The 20,351-nt window shown below is 41.1% G+C and overlaps 1 protein-coding gene across 2 annotated transcripts in view; it reads right to left on the bottom strand.

The window, feature by feature from the left end:
• Positions 1 to 20,351, bottom strand: part of FANCM (FA complementation group M) — a 57,092-nt gene that overhangs the window by 23,278 nt on the left and 13,463 nt on the right. For both annotated transcript variants that reach the window (XM_070748758.1, XM_070748764.1), the window contains exons 7-13: positions 18,703 to 18,819; positions 13,648 to 13,746; positions 12,206 to 12,390; positions 9,246 to 9,452; positions 6,444 to 6,675; positions 3,152 to 3,309; positions 746 to 898 (exon numbers count right to left, since the gene is read on the bottom strand). In XM_070748758.1, coding sequence (XP_070604859.1) covers positions 746 to 898; positions 3,152 to 3,309; positions 6,444 to 6,675; positions 9,246 to 9,452; positions 12,206 to 12,390; positions 13,648 to 13,746; positions 18,703 to 18,819 — 1,151 coding nt within the window. The remainder of the gene's footprint in view (positions 1 to 745; positions 899 to 3,151; positions 3,310 to 6,443; positions 6,676 to 9,245; positions 9,453 to 12,205; positions 12,391 to 13,647; positions 13,747 to 18,702; positions 18,820 to 20,351) is intronic.

Here is a 20,351-nt window from a genome sequence, read left to right as displayed (position 1 = left end):
GAAGTCCGGAGGTCGGGTTTTCCAGCAAGGGGAGCCTCAGTGAAATCGCAACATTGCAAAAACACAGAGGTCCAGAGGTGGGGTTTCGAGGACTTCGGTGTTTTTACAATACTGCGATTTCATGGATGCTCCCTTCGCTGGGAAACCCCAACTCCGGATTTCCGTTGCCATCGAAGCACTCATTTTTGCGATACTGGGATTCCCCTGCAGCATCGCAAAAACACAGAAATCCAGAGGTGGTGTTTCCCATGGAGGGGAGCCTCAGGGGAATCCCAGTAGCACAAAAACGGGTGCTTCAGCTGGCAAAAGGGGTGAATTTTGGGCTTGCACACATTAGTCGCTTTTCCATTGATTCCTATGGGAAACATTGTTTCGTCTTACAAGCTTTTCACCTTAAGAACCTCATCCTGGAACCAATGAAGTTTGTAAGACAAGGTATCACTGTATATATCTATAGCCTTCACCTGAGTATAATAGAAAACAGAAATGTCATTGTCCGAATAAACTGAATTATTAATGCATCTTAAATAGAAAACTATTTTTAGATAGATGTTTACTCCACAAACATTTTATTAAAATAAATTTGATTAAAAAAAATAAGATTTAAACTTTAAAAATCCTATTTTTTACTTTTTGTTTTTTTAAATCGTCATTTTTTATCCACCCTGGTCACAACCCAATAAAATGCATGTGGGAACTTAGAAAGTAGATAAGGCTCTCCAGAACAGAAAATGGTTTTACTTACTTCTTCATGTCTCATTTGCTCTATCATGTCCATGACACTAATGAAGTGGAAACAACGATCAGAGTGATCCACTAGATAGGTAGGGAAAGGCCGGTTCTGCCAGACTGTCCATTCTGTCAACGACAGTTCATGAACTTCTTCAGTTTCTATTTCCTAAGATGTCGAAACACAAAGAAAACAGAATGCTACCAATGCCAGTCTCAGGTGAGGCTTGTCAAAAGAATACTCCAAAACAAAGATGAAGTTTAAATATATTAAAATACATTTAAATATATTAAAGGGTTAAATAAGGTCCAGGAGGGAAGTGTTTTTAATAGGAAAGTGAACACAAGAACAAGGGGACACAATCTGAAGTTAGTTGGGGGAAAGATCAAAAGCAACATGAGAAAATATTATTTTACTGAAAGAGTAGTAGATCCTTGGAACAAACTTCCAGCAGACGTGGTAGATAAATCCACAGTAACTGAATTTAAACATGCCTGGGATAAACATACTGTATATCCATCCTAAGATAAAATACAGAAAATAGTATAAGGGCAGACTAGATGGACCAGGAGGTCTTTTTCTGCCGTCAGACTTCTATGTTTAAGTTTGCTTAGAACTAACTTAGAACTGAGGAGCTGTGATGGCGCAATGGTTAGAATGCAATATTGCATGCTAAGGCACTGCTCACTGCCAGGAGTTCGATCCTGACAGACTCAAGGTTAACTCAGCCATCCATCCATATAAGTCTAACTGCTATTGTTATTAGAAAAAAATATTTTATTTATGAGAAAAAAAATGTGGTTTTTTCCATACAATAAGCATTTTATTTTTAGCACCAATTTACTAGTTAACTGAGAATGTTGAAGCATTTGTTCCTCATATTTTTTAATTATTTTATTTATTTTATTTATTAGATTTGTATGCCGCCCCTCTCCGTAGACTCGGGGCGGCTCACAACAATAACAAAGACAATGTAAGAACAAATCTAATGATTTAAAAAACACTAAAAAACCCATTATTAAAAGCAAGCATACACACAAACATACCATGTATAAACTGTATAGGCCCGGGGAAGATGTCTCAGTTCCCCAATGCCTGACGGCAGAGATGGGCCTTAAGAACTTTACGAAAGGCAAAGAGGGTGGGGGCAGCTCTGATCTCCGGGGGGAGCTGGTTCCAGAGGGTCGGGGCCACCACAGAGAAGGCTCTTCTCCTGGGTCCCGCCAAACGACATTGTTTAGTCGACGGGACCCGGAGAAGGCTGGGATTCTACAATATTTCTAATTTTACACATATAAACCAGAGTTTTAGTTTACTTCGTTGTAGCAACCTAATAATTTGCCCCTGTTTTGTGCCTTTCAGTAAATCTTGATTCTTAATTCCTGCAGTTTCCTTGGCAAAATTTTTGAAAGTGTCTGGCTGCTTTTTTTTCCTGAGAGAATGACTGGCCCAAAGTCAACTGGCTAGTTTCATGTCCAAGGTGAGAATAGAACTCAAAGTTTATTACCTGCTGCTTTAATCACTATAATAAATTGTTCTGAATTCTTTCATTAGCCTATTACAAAAAGTAGTGCAGTTGTAGGAAATTCTGATATGTTAGATGGGAATCAATATTTATTGATTTATTGTAGAGATCTACCCTTTAATATTTATATGTTTTTACAGGCACTTTGTTCCTTTGTAGCACTCCTAGTGTAAATTCAATTTTAATATATTTTCAAGATGAATATCTATACAGACTTTTCCCAAGTACACTTATTTATTTATTTATTTATTTATTTATTTACTTATTTATTTATTCGATTTTTATGCCACCCTTCTCCTTAGACTCAGGGCGGCTTACAACATGTTAGCAATAGCAATTTTTTTAACAGAGCTAGGCTATTGCCCCCACAATTCAGGGCCTCATTTTACCCACCTCGGAAGGATTGAAGGCTGAGTCAACCTTGAGCCGGTGATGAGATTTGAACCGCTGACCTTCAGATCTACAAGTCAGCTGCAGTGGCCTGCAGTACAGCACTCTACCTGCTGCGCCACCCCGGCTCATAATATTTAAGGATTCTTAGCAACAACCATGTTGGCTATGAATTCTAACAGCTGATGTCTCCATAAAATGGACAACTTCAAATGAAAGAAGGATCAGATATGATCTTTTAAAGACATGTCTGATATAATTGATTGCCACAGGTACTTTATTTATTTTGCATTAAATATCTGGAATTTTCTCCAATAATTTGAAGTTCTATTTGAATATAGTGAACCTAATTGTTAAAGACACATATGTCTTTTCTATATTTAGATCAACACATATCAGTTACTATTGGCAATAGCTCAAGACATTTTTCTCCAGCCTTAAGTACTTTTCTCATGATCTTCAGATGAACCACATTAAATTAACTTGAAGTATATGTTTTAACTTACTGTACTTGTATCATTGCATTCTAATGTTACAAACTGACTGCGTGGCATGATTGGCTTTTTTATTCCTTCACCAGCTTTTATTTTATATAGTCGATCCCATTTTTCATATTCCTCAGTTGTAAGACACCAGCTGTCAGTTGGACTGGCTTGCTTCGTACCTGGAAAATATTTGGAAATAAGAAAAGGAAGAAAGTTAGTGTTTGTGTGTGTGTGAATATGTTTTTTTTTTGTCAAATCATCTTGATATACCAATATGAGAGGGCGCATACTGCTTCCTTTTTGCCTCTTGGGCCTTCCAGGGCCATCTAGGCAGTTGCTGTAGCTGACACACTATTTTCTATATATGTAACATATTTTTGCTGATAATGAAGGGAAACTAGTATACTGTAGATCTATTTCAAGCTATTTAGCTCTCGTCAGGTAGCCATCTCCTTCCTGGGATTTGAACCTGGGCAGACTGCCTATAAGGCAGTAGCTTTAGCCTCTGTACAAATCGATGGTGAGACCACACTTGGAGTACTGTGTACAGTTCTGGTCACCTCACCTCAAGAAGGATATAATGGAACTGGAAAAGGAAATGGAACACCTCCCTTATGAAACCAGGTTGCAATGCCTTAGTCTCTTCAGCCTTGAAAGATGGTGTTTAAGGGGTGACTTGATCGAACTGTATGAAATCATGCATGGGATAGAAAAGGTGGATAGAGAAAAATCTTTTCTCTATCACAGAATACTAGGACGAGGGGGCACTCCCTAAAGCTCATAAGTAAGAAAGTGAGGACAAATCAAGGGAAATATTTCTTCACCCAGAGGGTCGTTGATTTATAGAATTCACTTCCAGAAGAGGTTGTGACAGGTGTCAGCCTTGATAGCTTCAAGGCAGGATTAGACAGATTCATAGATGCCAAGTGGATCGGTGGTTATTGAAACGGATGTCCATGCCTCTATGTTGGTTGAGGCAGGCAGGATTCCCTTGAGTACCATTTGTTGGGGGTCAAGGGAAAGGGAGGGTCTTGCCTTCTCTTTCTGCTCAAGATCCCCATGGACAATTGGTGGGCCACTGTGTGACACAGAATGCTGGACTCGATAGGCTTTGGCTTGATTCAGCATGGCTCTTCTTATGTTCTCTAAGATACAAGCTCTCCTCCTGTACCAGCTTGCACCAGGGAAAGAGTTATAGGTTTATATAATGTTTATATGTGTATACACACACACACACACACACAAATACATACATACATACATACATACATATATATATATATATATATATAAAAAAAAACATACATACTACATAAATGCATACATATATTCATACATATATTCACGAATTCCCAGTATATCACTTGTTTCTGTAGTGCTTAAGTTTTTGAATCCTTTTTGAACTTTCAATAAATATGGTATATATTTGTGTGTGGCAAAAGTATGGGAAATCCAATTTATAGAGAACAAAGGAAGGAAGGAAGGAAGGAAGGAAGGAAGGAAGGAATGTGAACCCTGTTGCTTGTGCCTTGGATGGAGAGAGACAGTTTGAAGTCCCTAAGAGGGGCAGGCTGTGCGGGCTGTGCTGCACCTGCTCGTACTCAGAGAGCAGAGCATTGGTCCAAGAGTGGCATGTCAGCAACAGGTTGGGCTGCTCGCTCCTCCACGCTTCTGCTGGCTGGCTGGCTGAATGCTGCCCGGAGTGTGAGGCTGGTAAGAGGAGCTGCCGCTGTCTCTGCAAAGGCAGGCCATTCGCATAGGCAAAGTTTGGTCCAAAACGGGGTGAGGGGGTGCATGCGCAGTGGACATGTGTATGTGCAGTGTGGGACGCATGCATGGTGGGCAATGCATGTACATGGAGGGGTGCATGTACGTGTGTGTGCATGCATACGCTGGCATGTGGGAAGGCTGCATGTGGGCCGGCATGTGAGAGTGGCACATGGCAACAAAAAGGTCCACCATCACTGCCCTATACCATGCCAGACAAGTGGCTGTCCAGGCTCTTCTTAAAATCTCCGGGACCGCCTTCTGCTGCACGAATCCAAGCGACCGGTTAGGTCCCACAGAGTTGGCCTTCTCCAGGTCCCGTCGACTAAGCAATGTCGTTTGGCGGGACCCAGGAGAAGAGCCTTCTCTGTGGCGGCCCCGGCCCTCTGGAACCAGCTCCCCCCTGATATCAGAGTTGTCCTCACCCTCCTTGCCTTTTGCAAGCTCCTTAAAACCCACCTCTGTCATCAGGCATGGGGGAATTGAAATTTCCCTTCCCCCTAGGCTTATAGAATTTATACATGGTATGCTTGTATGTATGAGTGGTTCTTTAAATTGGGTTTTTAAAGATTATTTTTAATATTAGATTTGTTTACAGTTACTGTTCTTAGCTGCCCCGAGTCTTCGGAGAGGGGCGGCATAAAAATCAAATCAAATCAAATCAAATCAAATCAAATCAATAAATAAAAAGCCTCCGCTGATGAAGCACCTACAACTTCTGAAGGCAAGCTGTTTCACTGACTGATTGTCCTCATTGTTAGGAAGTTTCTCCATAATTCCAGGTTGCTTCTCTTACTGATTAATTTCCATCCATTGTTTCTTGTCTTGCCCTCTGCTGCTTGAGAAAATAAATCTCACTCCCTCCTCTTTGTGGCAGCCCTCATCTACTGGAATACTGCTATTATGTCCCCTCTAATCCTTTTTTTCTCTCTCTAGACTACCAACCTTTGCAAAATTATTTAAGTAAATAGCCAGGACAATATTTTTGGCACAGAATTTATACAAAGAATGACCATAAATATGCCAATCAGTTACATTGGCCAACCTTTCTGTACTTTGTCTGAAAGACAGTTTTTGTTTGTGTGGCAACGAATCCCAGCGTCCGGTGAGGTCCCACAGAGTGGATCTTCTCAGGCGTCAGCCAGACAATGCTGGCTGGCGGAACCTAGGGGAAGAGCCTTCTCGGTGGGGGGGGGGGGGGCAACCCTCTGGAACCAGCTCCTCCCAGAGATTTGCACTGCCCCCACCCTCCTTGCCTTCTGAAAAAGCTTGAAAACTCATCTTTGCCGCCAGGCCTGGGGCCACTAGATCTCTCCCCCTGACCAACATGTGTGTTTAGAGTGACTTATTGAATGAATGATAAATTGAATGTTTTTAAGTTTTTAGGATCTTTGTAAGTCTTTTAATTGTAATTAATTGGATCAAATTGTTTTACCATGTATTCTGTTTGTTGTGAGCCGCCCCGAGTCCACAGAGAGATGGCATACAAATCCAATCAGTCAATCAATCAATCAATCATAAATAAATAAATATCCTCTCTTCTTACCTGCATTGGCAAAACTGAGAAAATTGTTTCGCCCCAAAGTGAGGCCTTTCTTCTTTGAGCAGGCTGTGGAGGTGTCTGGCTCTTTCTCTGGAGGTGTAATCAGCATACGGTGCATTTTGGGGTTCAGGCCCTCTGGAATCATACGTGGGCTGTGCTGATACAAATGGAGGCCTTTGTTTTTAGAAAGAGTTTTCAGGAGATTTTTTCTGTTGGATTGGCTTTGATTATAAGTCTACAAAAGAGAGAAAGAAATGGCGCTTATTCATTCACAAATATGATGTATAGTGGTTTACTACAATTCCTCTGGATATTAGCTCAATATCAACCACTTTGCTGTTTTTCACATGCAAACAAATGCCACCAAAATATCCTATTTTTTCAATCTACAAAGCGATTTGATAACATTTTAAAAACCTATGCCATGTCAGAACTTATTTGGAGAACTCAAGTTATGTCCTCCCAATATTACCCCCATATCTGATAATGGTTCAGGTGATTTTTAATATTCTGTCTGTCAATCTGTCTGTCTGTCTGTCTGTCTGTCTATCTATCTATCTATCATTTATTAATTATTTATTTATATGCATTTATAGGCCGCCCTTCTCCAGTGGACTCAGGGCGGCGTACAAAATAAAAAAATGCAAAATTTGTAAAAACCCAAGTGTCAAAGATCATACAAAGTAAAACAATACAAAATTTAAAAACCCTAATATTAAAAAAACCACATTTAACCAAAGTCATACTACAAGCATCGGCCAGAGCAGAATATCAATGTTCAAGGCGTGTTTTTAAAGCCTTTTGAAAGGTCAGGAGGGTGGAGGCAATGCGAATCTCTGGGGGGAACTGATTCGAGGGCTGAAGTCACCACAGAGAAAACCACCTAACAAATAGCCCTTAAAATGTTCTGTAATATATGCAATTATAGAAGATTAAACCATGACCAGGAGCTCCATAAAGCTTATTGACTGAAGAAACATAATGCAAAAAGAAAGTATCATTAAGGTAGTCAGGATTTATTAGAGTAGAACAAAAGAGCAGCAGCCTAAATGTGACTCCAGCAACATGTTGTTAAAGATCGTGCTGTTCACAATTACTTTAACTTCAATTCATAGTTTTAGAAATCTGATAATGATGTTCTTATTTTATGTAGCTCTTTACTCTTGCCTAAAGAAAAGAAATCCAAATCACTTCTCCCCACATTTACTGAACTAATATTATCAAAATAAATAACAGGCTTCCTGTTAATTTATTTATTTTTATCCCACCTTTATTATTTTTATGCATTAACTCAGGATGGTGAACACATCCGATACTCCTTTCTCCTTGTTTTCCCCATAACAACAACAACCCTGTGAGTTGCATTGTGGCCCAAAGTCATCCAGTCAGATTCGTGCCTAAGGTAGGACTAGAATTCATGGTCTCCTAATTTCTACCTTGGTGCCTTAACCAGTGATGGCTAACCTTTTTGGTGCTGAGTGCAGAAAGAGCGCAAAAGCATAGGCGTGTGCACTCACACACATGCCCATAATGCAATGTTTCCCCTTGTATACACTAACCCCAACACATGCATGACCACCGCACATGGCTCTTGCTCATCATACGCATGTGACATCCCATGTGCTCCCTTCTGCGCATGTGTACACAATCCCATGCACGCGCCCTGCCCCCCACGCATGTATGGTAGAGACTCAAAAATCAGCTAGTCGGTGGGAAGTATGCACGCATGCACAGTGGAGCTGAGCTAGGGCGACAGCTGGCGTGCCCCCAGAGAGGGTTCAGTGTGCCACCTGTGGCACATGTGCCATAGGTTCGCCATCACGGCACTAGACCAATGGAAACAGGCTTTCTGGATATAATCCCAAGGGCTTCTAGCAACAATCCTTGCGCCAAGTCCTTCAGAGCATATTACTGCAACCATCAGAATTATGGTTGCAGCACCACCACCAGGGCGGTGCCAGAATCTGCTCGTTCAGCTATTCATTTCTTTCAACTTCATTTGGTGGCAAGATCTAGGATTTCAATTGAGTTTTTTTTTAAAAATTCCCTGCACCTAGAATTTGTTAGGTAGAAACATAGAAGACTGACAGCAGAAAAAGACCTCATGGTCCATCTAGTCTGCCCTTATACTATTTCCTGTATTTTATCTTACAATGGATTTATCCCAGGCATGTTTAAATTCAGTTACTGTGGATTTATCAACCACGTCTGCTGGAAGTTTGTTCCAAGGATCTACTACTCTTTCAGTGAAATAATATTTTCTCATGTTGCTTCTGATCTTTCCCCCAACTAACTTCAGATTGTGTCCCCTTGTTCTTGTGCTCACTTTCCTATTAAAAACACTTCCCTCCTGAACCTTATTTAAATGTTTCGATCATGTCCCCCCCTTTTCCTTCTGTCCTCCAGACTATACAGATTGAGTTCATGAAGTCTTTCCTGATACGTTTTATGCTTAAGACCTTCCACCATTCTTGTAGCCCGTCTTTGGACCCGTTCAATTTTGTCAATATCTTTTTGTAGGTGAGGTCTCCAGAACTGAACACAGTATTCCAAATGTGGTCTCACCAGTGCTTTATATAGCGGGATCACAATCTCCCTCTTCCTGCTTGTTATACCTCTAGCTATGCAGCCAAGCATCCTACTTGCTTTCCCTACCGCCTGACCACACTGCTCACCCATTTTGAGACTGTCAGAAATCACTACCCCTAAATCCTTCCCTTCTGAAGTTTTTGCTAACATAGAACTGCCAATACAATACTCAGATTGAGGTAGTGAACAAAAATTGGGTTTGGAGTCTCCTCTTACTCGCTCTTCCCTTCCTTCAGAAAGAATGACAACAATGCGCCCTTGCCGTTTGCGTCCCGTTCGGCCCATTCGCTGCACAAGACGAATCGGACTTTTTTGAGCATCGAAACAAATGATGAGGTCTACTTCTCCAATATCCAAGCCTTCTTCTCCTACGCATGTGGAGACCAATGTGTTGTAGCCGCCCTCCCGGAAATGCTTCACTACCTAAAGGAAATTTAAACATGTTTTAGCTTGATTCTGGTAATTCTTAAGACAACAAATTCACGTAGCAAGGAAACATTATGAGCTCAGTAGATATCATAGAATTTGAAATATGCATGAGATACGGAGACATGAGAATTGTGACCCTCTCAAGGTAGAGCAGGGGTCCCCAAACCTTTTACACAGGGGGTCAGTTCACTGTCCCTCGGACTGTTGGAGGGCCGGACTATAAAAAAACCTATGAACAAATTCCTATGCACACTGCACATACCTTGTTTTAAAGTAAAAAACAAAATGGGAATGTACTATTTAGAGGGGGGAGAAGATCTGAAATTCATATATGTTTATGTTTTGTTTTTAATTTTCTTTTATTGACATCTGATTGGCTATACAAGGTTTTCTTGGCTTATGAAAAATGTATAAAGAAAGAAGGAAGCACTTTGGCATAATGGTTGATAAGTTAGAAATATAATTGGTGCTGCACTTTTTGAAGGAACATTAAGGAGGGAATTTAATTAAAAGAAAATGAATGTAACTGGATGACAAAATTAGAAAAAAAACTTTTGCAACTTTTTTGATGATTGATATTAGTTACTAACAAAATACTGTACTGCATTTTGTACATGGAAAATTAGATGGTACACTGTGTTGTTTGAATGTATGTTGAGAGAAAAAATTTAAAAAATTACACCCCCCCAAAACAGTCCTTCCTTCCTCTGTCCATTCATTTCATTCTTCTTTCCTTCCTTCCTTTCTTTCTTGTTCCCTCCATTTCTCCTTCCTTCCTTCATTCCTCTCCACTTCTCCTTCCCTCCCTCTCTTTCCCTCTCTCTTTTCCCTGTGCTCTTATCACTCACCGGCGGGCTGGATAAATGGCCTCAGTGGGCCGCATGTGGCCCGCGGGCGGTAGTTTGGGGACCGCTGAGGTAGAGGAAGGTATTGAAACTGGCACTAAGTTATATGGAACAAGTGAACTTTTTAAGATTATAATCCTAGGTAAACAGATAGGGTCAGTTTAAGTTGAGTTCAGTCAATTTAGGAGCTTTATCAATTACTATACTGCTCTATTATAAAACATTTTGTTTTCTACTCAATGCGTTAGTAATTGATAGCAATCACCATCACAAAGATCCAAGGGAAGGAAATAGAAATATAATGTACTTCTCTCACTCTATCTATGCCACTTTCTTAATCAAGTCAAAGCAGTTATAATGATGATATGACATGTGAATGCTCTAAACCTGCTGGAGACAGGATAGATCGTCTAATTTTATCCCGAGAAGTCCCAAAATAACCTTAACTCAATGAACCATATTGTGCACAGCTGAGTTGCTTAATGAAGCAATAACTAATTTCCCTCTTGCTGAATCAGAGACAAACTCATGGAGGAGCTCCAAAAAATGACCTTGGGTGGAGACTGACTTCTTTTAATTCTCAGTACCAACATTGAGAATGGGGACAGAAAGCAGGCAGAAAATGTTGAGGGCAGACAGGGGTGTCAAACTCTTGACGACACATTGTGGTGATGTGACGTATCACAACCTTTCCCCCCTTTTACTAAAATAGGGGTGGGTATGGCCAGCACTTTTGACACCCCTGCTCTAAGCGGTCAAACATGACTGGAACATTATGTATTTTCAAACCCATGTTCCATTTGGAGAGGGCTGCTGGAAAGACATGGCAATCTGGTTTCTTCTTTGGTGAGGGAAGAACTTTGAAAGCCACTCCTTGGTTTTCTGTATCCCTGGCACTTGGGAGCAAGACAAATTCTCAAGGAGCAGCTGATATATGAAAGAAAGCCATGAAATTCTGCTTCTCATTACATACCCTGTTTCTTCCAAAAGAAGACATCCCCTAATTGGGTATTGATAGATAGATAGATAGATAGATAGATAGATAGATAGATAGATAGATAGATAGATAGATAGATAGATAGATAGATAGATAGATAGTATGCCGCCCCTCTCCAAAGACTTGGGGCAGCTCAAAACAATAATAACAATGTTACAATGGAAACAAATCTAATATTTAAAAATAGATAGATGATAGATAGATAGATAGATAGATAGATAGATAGATAGATAGATAGATAGATAGATAGACAGATGCCACCCAACTCCAGCAGGACTCTGGGCGGCTCACAATAATCACAGCAACTAAAAACAGTATAAAATGTGACAATGATAAAAACAGCAAATGACACAAAATACGTAAAAAATACCCCATGCATACCCCCAGTCATTCCTAATTCCAGGCCAGCCGGAAAAGCCAGGTCTTAACAGCTTTCTGGAAGACCGGTAGGATGGGAATAGTACGGAACTCTGGAGGCAGTTGATTCCAAAGAGTCAGAGCCGCAACCACGGCAGGTGACATTGTTTGGCAGACAGCACCCGGAGAAGGCTAGCCCTGTGGGCCCTTATTGGCCATTGAGAGGTATGAGGCAATAGGCGGTCCCATAAATAGTGTGGCAATAAGGTGTATGGCAATAAGGCCAAGCACTCATTTTAGGGTTCAAAAAAAATATAAGCAGGGCAGTTATACATTTCCGAGTTTTATTCATTTCAAGTGAATTTAACTTATAACATGTGTTACTACAGCGTAATTTAAGAATCATTCTATAGGTATTGGTATGTTACAAATCCATTTTTTTTGGCACTAGAAATCTGTTTGGGATGATAATTTACAAATATACTAAGGATAACATTTGTTATATTATGCAGGACAACTTGTATCACTGCCTCCACCCATTTCATTACCTCAAGCTGTTCCTTCTGTGTAAAACCCTTTGTGTTTTTGCCTGTAGAATGCCCTACAAAAGTCATGACTCTCACAAGTGGGTAGTGATGGTTAAGCATCTCTGCAATTTCCTGAACACTGTCACGGAAGGAGGAGAAGATCATCACTCTGGTATCTGTAGGTGTGACTTCAGATGTAGTCTGATCTATATAATAGAGAAAGCAGACCAATAAATTACACCTCGAAGAACGCATACAGAGAAATTTGGTACAAATTGCAGGATCTCCAGTGTTGGTAATGACCTTTAAAGCCCTACATGGCATTGGGCCAGAATACACCCGGAACCGCCTTCTACCGCACGAATCCCAGCGGCCGATAAGGTTCCAAGAGATGGCCTTCTCCGGGTCCCGTCGACCAAACAATGTCGTTGGGCGGGCCCCAGGGGAAGAGCCTTCTCTGTGGCGGCCCTGGCCCTCTGGAATCAACTCCCCCCAGAGATTAGAACGTCCCCCACCCTCCTTGTCTTTCGCAAACTACTCAAGACCCACCTTTGTCGCCAGGCATGGGGGAGTTAAGATATTCCTTCCCCCAGGCCATTTCAAGATATACATGGTATGTTTGTGTGTATGTTTGGTTTTTACAATTAGGGTTTTTAGTTGTTTTATTAAATTGGATTGTTACATGTTGTTTTTACCATTGTTGTTAGCCACCCCGAGTCTGCGGAGAGGAGCGGCATACAAATCCTATCAATCAATCAATCAATCAATCAATCAATCAATCAATCAATCAATCAATCAAAAAAATAAATAAATAATCAATTTCAATGGCTAGCATCCTAATCAAGATTAAGCATCATGCCGGTAAAATGAAACTAGTAAAGTTTTAAAAAGTATAAAAACAAAGAACATTTATTTTTAAATGATAATTGTGTTGGACTGACAGCTGCATATACTGGTAAACCAAATATTAGCCAATGTTTTAAATAAGGACATTATAAAATGAATGACAAAACATTAAAGAGAAAAGAACCCATAATCTTAAGATTCAAAGTAGAAACATTAGGGTATAGAACCATGATGGCGAACCTGTGGCACATGTGTCAGAGGTGGCATGTAAAGCCCTCCCTGTGGGCACACGCTGTCGCCAGCAGCTCTTCCGGTTTCCAAAACACGCATGTACACCAGCCACTGGTCTTCACAGGTACCGGAGCGCTGGAAAACGGCCCGAAACGAGCCAAAAATCAAACACGTACACACCAGCCAACTGGTCTTTGGGGTTTCCAGCGCTCCGGCATCTGCACATGCATGCACATGTATGCGCGTTCTGATTTGGGCATTCAGTGCCGAAAAGGTTCGCTATCACTGGTATAGAATAGAAACCCAACCAGGATCAGAGTGTTGAACAATACTATTTGATTACTTATAGCTTTTTCATTACCAGTCGAGTTACATGCTACATCTACCTTGAAGTTTTCTCCACGATCCGAAATGTTGTAGTACAACATCTTCTAATTTCTTCAATTTGGGATGGCTGTAAATGAAAGTCTTCGTGTTTTCGGTTCCTGCAAACCCACAAATTTTATTTTTAGATATGAAAACCCAGACAGGTTTTACTTTAGAAAAATAAAATAAAAAATCTCTGCTGTGAAAAGTGACCCTTCAAAATATAATAAAATTGTCTCCTTAATCCTATCGTTAGGGAAAAATCCTGTAAGATTACCAGTTTAGCGGAAGGCTTGTCTTTTTCCAAGTGTCTCTACCCTTCCAATTCAATCCAACAGATTGGGCATGCCTCAAATCCAATCAGTCAGAAGGCCAAATAGCGGAAACCAGAAGACGGGACTACTCTGCTGAAGCCTGTTACGGAATATTTTAAGGGCCTGAGACAAACTTTACATAATTTACCTATTGCTTCTCCCAGGATCGAAAATGTGGGTATGTGTGCGTATTGTGCATGTGGTGCAGCCTTCAGCACATATACTTTACTCACACATGCTGCTTGCATGTATGCAGAAAACGTGGCTAAATAGGACGGCATAGCACCAGGGTGGACAGGTGGCCACCCGCAGGTTACTACTATCGGTTTACCTTCGTAAAGGGTGTGGCTTCTTTTTACTGTTAGCTACCAGTAATTAACTATCCTTGTTGCAGTATATATTTTCTGAATTTTTAAACTGTTTTATTGTTTTATTATTTATTTATTTTATTTATTATTTGGATTTGTATGCCGCCCCTCTCCGAAGACTCGGGGCGGCTCACAAGTGAAAAACAATCCAATACAATCCAATTAATTAAAATATTATGAGTTTAAGAAAATCCCCTATACTAACATACACACATACAGGCATACCATATATAACTTCAACGTGCCCAGGGGAGATGTTTAGTTTCCCCATGCCTGACGGCAAAGGTGGGTTTTGAGGAGTTTACGGAAGGCAGGAAGAGTAGGGGCAGTTCTGATCTCCGGGGGGAGTTGGTTCCAGAGGGCCGGTGCCGCCACAGAGAAGGCTCTCCCCCTGGGGCCCGCCAACCGGCATTGTTTAGTTGACGGGACCCGGAGGAGGCCCACTCTGTGGGACCGAATCGGTCGCTGGGATTCGTGCGGCAGAAGGCGGTCTCGGAGATATTCTGGTCCAGTGCCATGAAGGGCTTTAAAGGTCATAACCAACACTTTGAATTGTTGTATGTATTTTCTAAATATTTTTTACTCTTTTATTGTTTTAAAAGTCTGTAGAGATTCTCATGTCACCCAGGTTATCCCAAAGGTGCTTACTCAGGAGGCAACTGGACTTTCTTGTTTTTTTCTTTGAAGACGTTTCGCTTCACATCCAAGAAGCTTCTCCAACTCTGACTGGATAGTAGGGAATGGACTATATATTCCTTGAAGACAGATGGTTATTTGCATCCTTTTAGAGGGTCATTGAAGCACTTGGAGGTTTATTTATGTCCTGAGGATCACCTGAGTAGTGCTCCTGGTTACTATAGTCTGCAATTTTCCCTCTGGAGATCCACTCCTTCTCCCACACCATTCAAAGGGTGTTCATCCAGAGGGTGTGGCCAACATCGTGGTGCTACGGATATCTCCCTAGGAACCTGGGTGTCCTCCTCGATCCACAGCTCACATTAGAGAACCATCTTTCAGCTGTGGCGAGGGGGGCGTTTGCCCAGTTCGCCTGGTGCACCAGTTGAGGCCCTATTTGGACCGGGACTCACTGCTCACAGTCACTCATGCCCTCATCACCTCGAGGTTCGACTACAGTAATGCTCTCTATATGGGGCTACCTTTGAAAAGTGTTCGGAAACTTCAGATCGTGCAAAATGCAGCTGCGAGAGCAGTCATGGGCTTCCCTAGGTATGCCCATGCCAACACTCCGCAGTCTGCATTGGTTGCCGATCAATTTCTGGTCACAATTCAAAGTGTTGGTTATGACCTTTAAAGCCCTTCATGGCATTGGACCAGAATATCTCCCAGACCGCCTTCTGCCGCACGAATCGCAGCGACCGATTAGGTCCCACAGAGTGGGCCTTCTCCGGGTCCCGTCAACTAAACAATGTCGGTTGGCGGGCCCCAGGGGAAGAACCTTCTCTGTGGCGGCCCCGACTCTCTGGAACCAGAACTGCCCCTACCCTCCTTGCCTTTCGTAAACTCTTTAAAACCCACCTTTGTCGTCAGGCATGGGGGAACTGAAATATCTCCCCTGGGCCTATACAATTTATGTATGGTATGCTTGTATGTATGTCTGCTTAATAATGGTTTTTTTAAAATATCTTAAATTGTAAATTATTAGATTTGTTATGAACTGTTTTTATTGTGTTGTGAGCCGCCCTGAGTCTACGGAGAGGGGCGGCATACAAATCTAATAAATAAATAAATAAATAAATAAATAAACCAACCAACCAACCAACCAACCTCAGAGGAAAACTCTGAACTCACAGCTGATCGGGGACCCAGAATCGGGTCAAAACCACTCTGGAGGAGCGGGGAAAAGGAAAGGCACGGATTGGTGGCCCGGGGAATAGGATCACAGTCCCTCCCAGGAAGCTGACAGCAGCCTCCCATCCCTCAGCTGAGAGATGACTACTTGCCAATAGCTGGGAGTGCCATTGCGGGAAGAACAGAATAAGAAGTGAAGCCACCTGGGTGAGACTATGTATTTGATTTGGATAAACCTGGAGATAGCTGGGACATGTGAGAGGACTGAAAAAGCTATTTGCAGTGTGGCTGCAGAGAGATCGGGGAGCGTTTTTTCTTTTTTTTAAACTTCTGTGCCTGGATTTTAGCGGCCGGGAAAACAGAGCATGGGGGAAAAAGTGGCTTGCATAATTAAGGAGAGATTTGCCATAGAGCCTCTTATTGATATGGATTTGGATTAATAATGTCTAAGCACCTGTGGAAGTATTTTTTAACATATTATTGCTGTCCCACTTTATTTAAATTTTGCTGCTTTTTCCCTCTCGCCTTTATTTTTAAAGTAAATTGTGAGGGGTCATTGGACTTATTGGTTGGGTTACAGCGCCACCCAGTGGCAAGAGTTGGCATAGTATAAACTTGAAGGACAACTGAAGTAGGAAAGAGGGAGCTAAGGAGAAAGTAGAGGGAGGAGAGGGAACCAGAGGGAGGGGATTGTTATGAAATATCAGGATAAAACAGATGGGCAATAGAAGTACAAAATATGCAAAATTAGAATATTGATTTATGGCTTGTTGGATAGAAATGTATGGTATATGTATGGATGTATATATGGAAATTATGGTCACAAACAAAAAAAAATTAAAACAAAAACAAAGGGTGTTCATTCCAAATTATATAGCTAACGATCTGTCATCCTCAGTCATCCAAGTCATGGTTGTCGCAAAAGTATTTTTTTCAGGTGGGAACTGAACTTTCTTGTTTTTTCCTTGAAGAAATTTCACTTTTTGCCCAAGAAGCTTCTTCAATTCTGACTGGATGGTGGAGATTGGAATAAATTGCCTCCTGAAAAAGTACATGTGGGGCATTGTTTTAAATTGTTTTATAATTTTAGAATTTTAAACGTCTATGGAGATACTCAATCATCCAGGTCATGGTTGTCCCAAAGGTGTTGTGATTCAGCCTGAGGCTCCTCAGGGACCGGCTGGATCTCTGCCGGATCCATGCCCAGAGGAAGAGGACAGTGAACAGGAGGGGGAGGACCAGGCAGACGGGGGAGAGGAACGTCAGGAAGAGGAGGAGGGAGAGCAGCCTGAGACCCCCGGGGGGGGGGGGGGGGCTCTCCCCAGCTAGTAGCCTGGATTCATTGGATGAAGACGCACAGGCTATAATAGACATGAGGCAGCGACGAGCAGCTCAAAGACGGGGCCAATTAGAAAGGTATTTCCATCCCTGAATTGGCAACAGCTGGGTTTGGGTGTGGTTCTCCTCAGCAGGGTTGAAAAGGCAGGCCCGCCCTTACAGTCTTGTGGAGAGTTATCAATTGGGAGTCCTGTGACCTTGCTTCGATTCTCGGCGTCTCTGATCTTGGCTTGTGGCCTAGAAGTCTGGAAGACTTGTGGGAGGCGTGGGTTTTATTATCTCCAGCGTTGTTTTTGCCAGCAAGAATCCTGTTTTATTGCCTGGCCTTCGTGAAACCTCTGTGAAGCTTCATAGTGTTCCTGTCCGTAAGAACAGTTTTTGTTACCTGTGTTTGCTTTGAATTATATAAACTGCCTTTGCTTTTTACCAGTGTGTCTGGATACTCTTTTTGGTTGGTGTTGGCGTCTGGGGGGACCCAGACAGAACAAAAGGTACTTTTCAAAAGGCAACTGGACCTTCCTTCTCTCCCCCCCCCTTGAAAATGTTTTACTTTTCATCCAAGACACTTCTCCAGTTTTGCTGATTTGTAGAATTCAGATGTAGAATGTACAGCTGAACTGTAAAATGGTTAGAATTGTAACCTGCCCAGGGTAACTTGAATGAATTGGACTGCTCTAGAAATGTAATGAATAAAGAGAATAAAAGAAATAGATATATTGTACAATTAAGTATTTATAATTTATTCAAATGTAACATCGAGATAGAGAACTTCAGTTTTCTGTAGTGGTTAAAGTATTAGGCTAGAGCCGACAATCTTGGCAACTTAAAGACTTGTGGACTTCTACTCTCAGATAATTCTGGGACTTGAAGTCTTTAAGTTGCTAAGTTTGGGAATGCCTGGGCTAGAGACTGGAAGATTGTGAGTTCTAACCCTGCCTTAAGCATAAGTCTCCAGAGAGGGGCGGCATACAAATCCAATCAATCAATCAATCAAGAAAGAAAGAAAGAAAGAAAGAAAGAAAGAAAGAAAGAAAGAAAGAAAGAAAGAAAGAAAGAAAGAAAGAAAGAAAGAAAGAAAGAAAGAAAGAAAGAAAGAAAGAAAGAAAGAAAGAAAGAAAGCCAGCTAACTCTGGGGAGTCACATTTACTCAGCCCAAAGAAGAAAGCAATGATAAAGCACTCCCAAAAATATTGACAAGACTGGTAGGGGAAAGAGAAATCAAATTTTGAGTAGATAAATTACCAACCTAGTTCATTGATGTTGCCATTTGATGAAGTTGAATCCAAAAACATGTTTTCAAGCTGGCTGTATAGCATCATGAATTCCACATTACGCCCAAGTTCATTTTTGGCTCGAGTCATTCCTTAGAAAGAAAACGTTAAACTTTAGATCTCTGACTTACATAAACTGAACATCAAGCTAGAAAGTTTTGTAGTCTGCAGTGAAAATTAATAGTATATATATATATAAAAAAAGAAAACCATCTACAGATAAGTGTCCTGGTTAATGACTGCAATAAGTCTTGTCTCTCAGATATGGATAAAAAATAATGCAGTGTTACAACAACATAATTCATTTTGAAAGGACATTAAAGATCTTTTAAGTCAAACTGCCGCTACTCCACTACTATAGTTTCCCTAATAGGTTTCCATCCTCTTTTTGCCTGAATTCCTGTAATGAAGTGATAAGCTCATCCCAACTCCCTACTGGCAATTAGTCTTCTATGAAGTAATCAGCATTATGACGAAGTTCTAATTCAAATATCTGAAAATGACTGTCAAAAAATCCCAAAGGTGCTTTTTCAAGAGGCAAAAAATAAACATTTCTGGAATGAACGATTATAGAAAAGGCAAGACGTGAGACACAGACAAAAGACTTGAGATATAGACCTTATTATGCTAATTCTATATTACTGGGCCTTACATTAAAAAGTATAGTGGTACCTCATCTTACGAACGCCTCTTCTAATGAACTTTTCAAGATACGAACCCGGCGTTTAAGATTTTTTTGCCTCTTCTTCCAAACTATTTTCACCTTACGAACCCAAGCAGCTGCTGCTGGGATTAAGGGGTTTCTTTTTTTCCCTTTTTTGAAGAAAGAAAAGGGAGGGGCGGCTTGGAGGAGGAAAGATTTTGCAGAGAACAAGGTGCTTGCAAAGGCACTGAAACGGTGTCTTTTTAAGAAAGAAAAGGGAGGGGCGGCTTGGAGGAGGAAAGATTTTGCAGAGAACAAGGTGCTTGCAAAGGCACTGAAACGGTGTCTTTTGAAGAAAGAAAAGGGAGGGGCACCCCCCTTGCCTTTCTTCCTTCCCTCTCACCCTTTTAGCCTAGCCTTGCTTCTTCCACCCGCCCCCTTTAGCTGCTCCTCCCTGCCCTCTGTTCGCCTCCCTTCTAAAGTTTGGGATTTTCCTGAAGGATTTGCATGCATTATTTGCTTTTACATTGATTCCTATGGGAAACATTGTTTCATCTTACGAACTTTTCACCTTACAAACCTCCTCCTGGAACCAATTAAGTTCGTATGATGAGGTACCACTGTACTTGGGAAAACATAAATACTGTATTAATTTTATTTACTAAATTTCAATTTCCTCAAGACCATCAGTCTTAGATCTGTTGGAGGGTATGGTTCAAGTCAACTAAAAAGCAATATTTTCTATTTTGTCTCAGCTTTTATATCAACCTATTTCCTCCCTTGTTGCTTGTATTCTTAATATTTTTATTAATATTGATTGTTTCCTCATTTGACCCCTATCACAATCCTAAAGGGTTGTACCTCATGATTCTTGACAAATGTATATTTTATTTCATGTACACTGATAGCAAATGCACCAAAGACAAATTCCTTGTGTGTCCAATCACACTTGACCAATAAAGAATTATATTCTATTTCTAT

This window comes from Erythrolamprus reginae, chromosome 1, assembly GCF_031021105.1.
Source record: "Erythrolamprus reginae isolate rEryReg1 chromosome 1, rEryReg1.hap1, whole genome shotgun sequence".
Lineage (NCBI taxonomy): Eukaryota > Metazoa > Chordata > Lepidosauria > Squamata > Dipsadidae > Erythrolamprus > Erythrolamprus reginae.
This window is presented reverse-complemented; position numbering and strand designations above follow the sequence as displayed.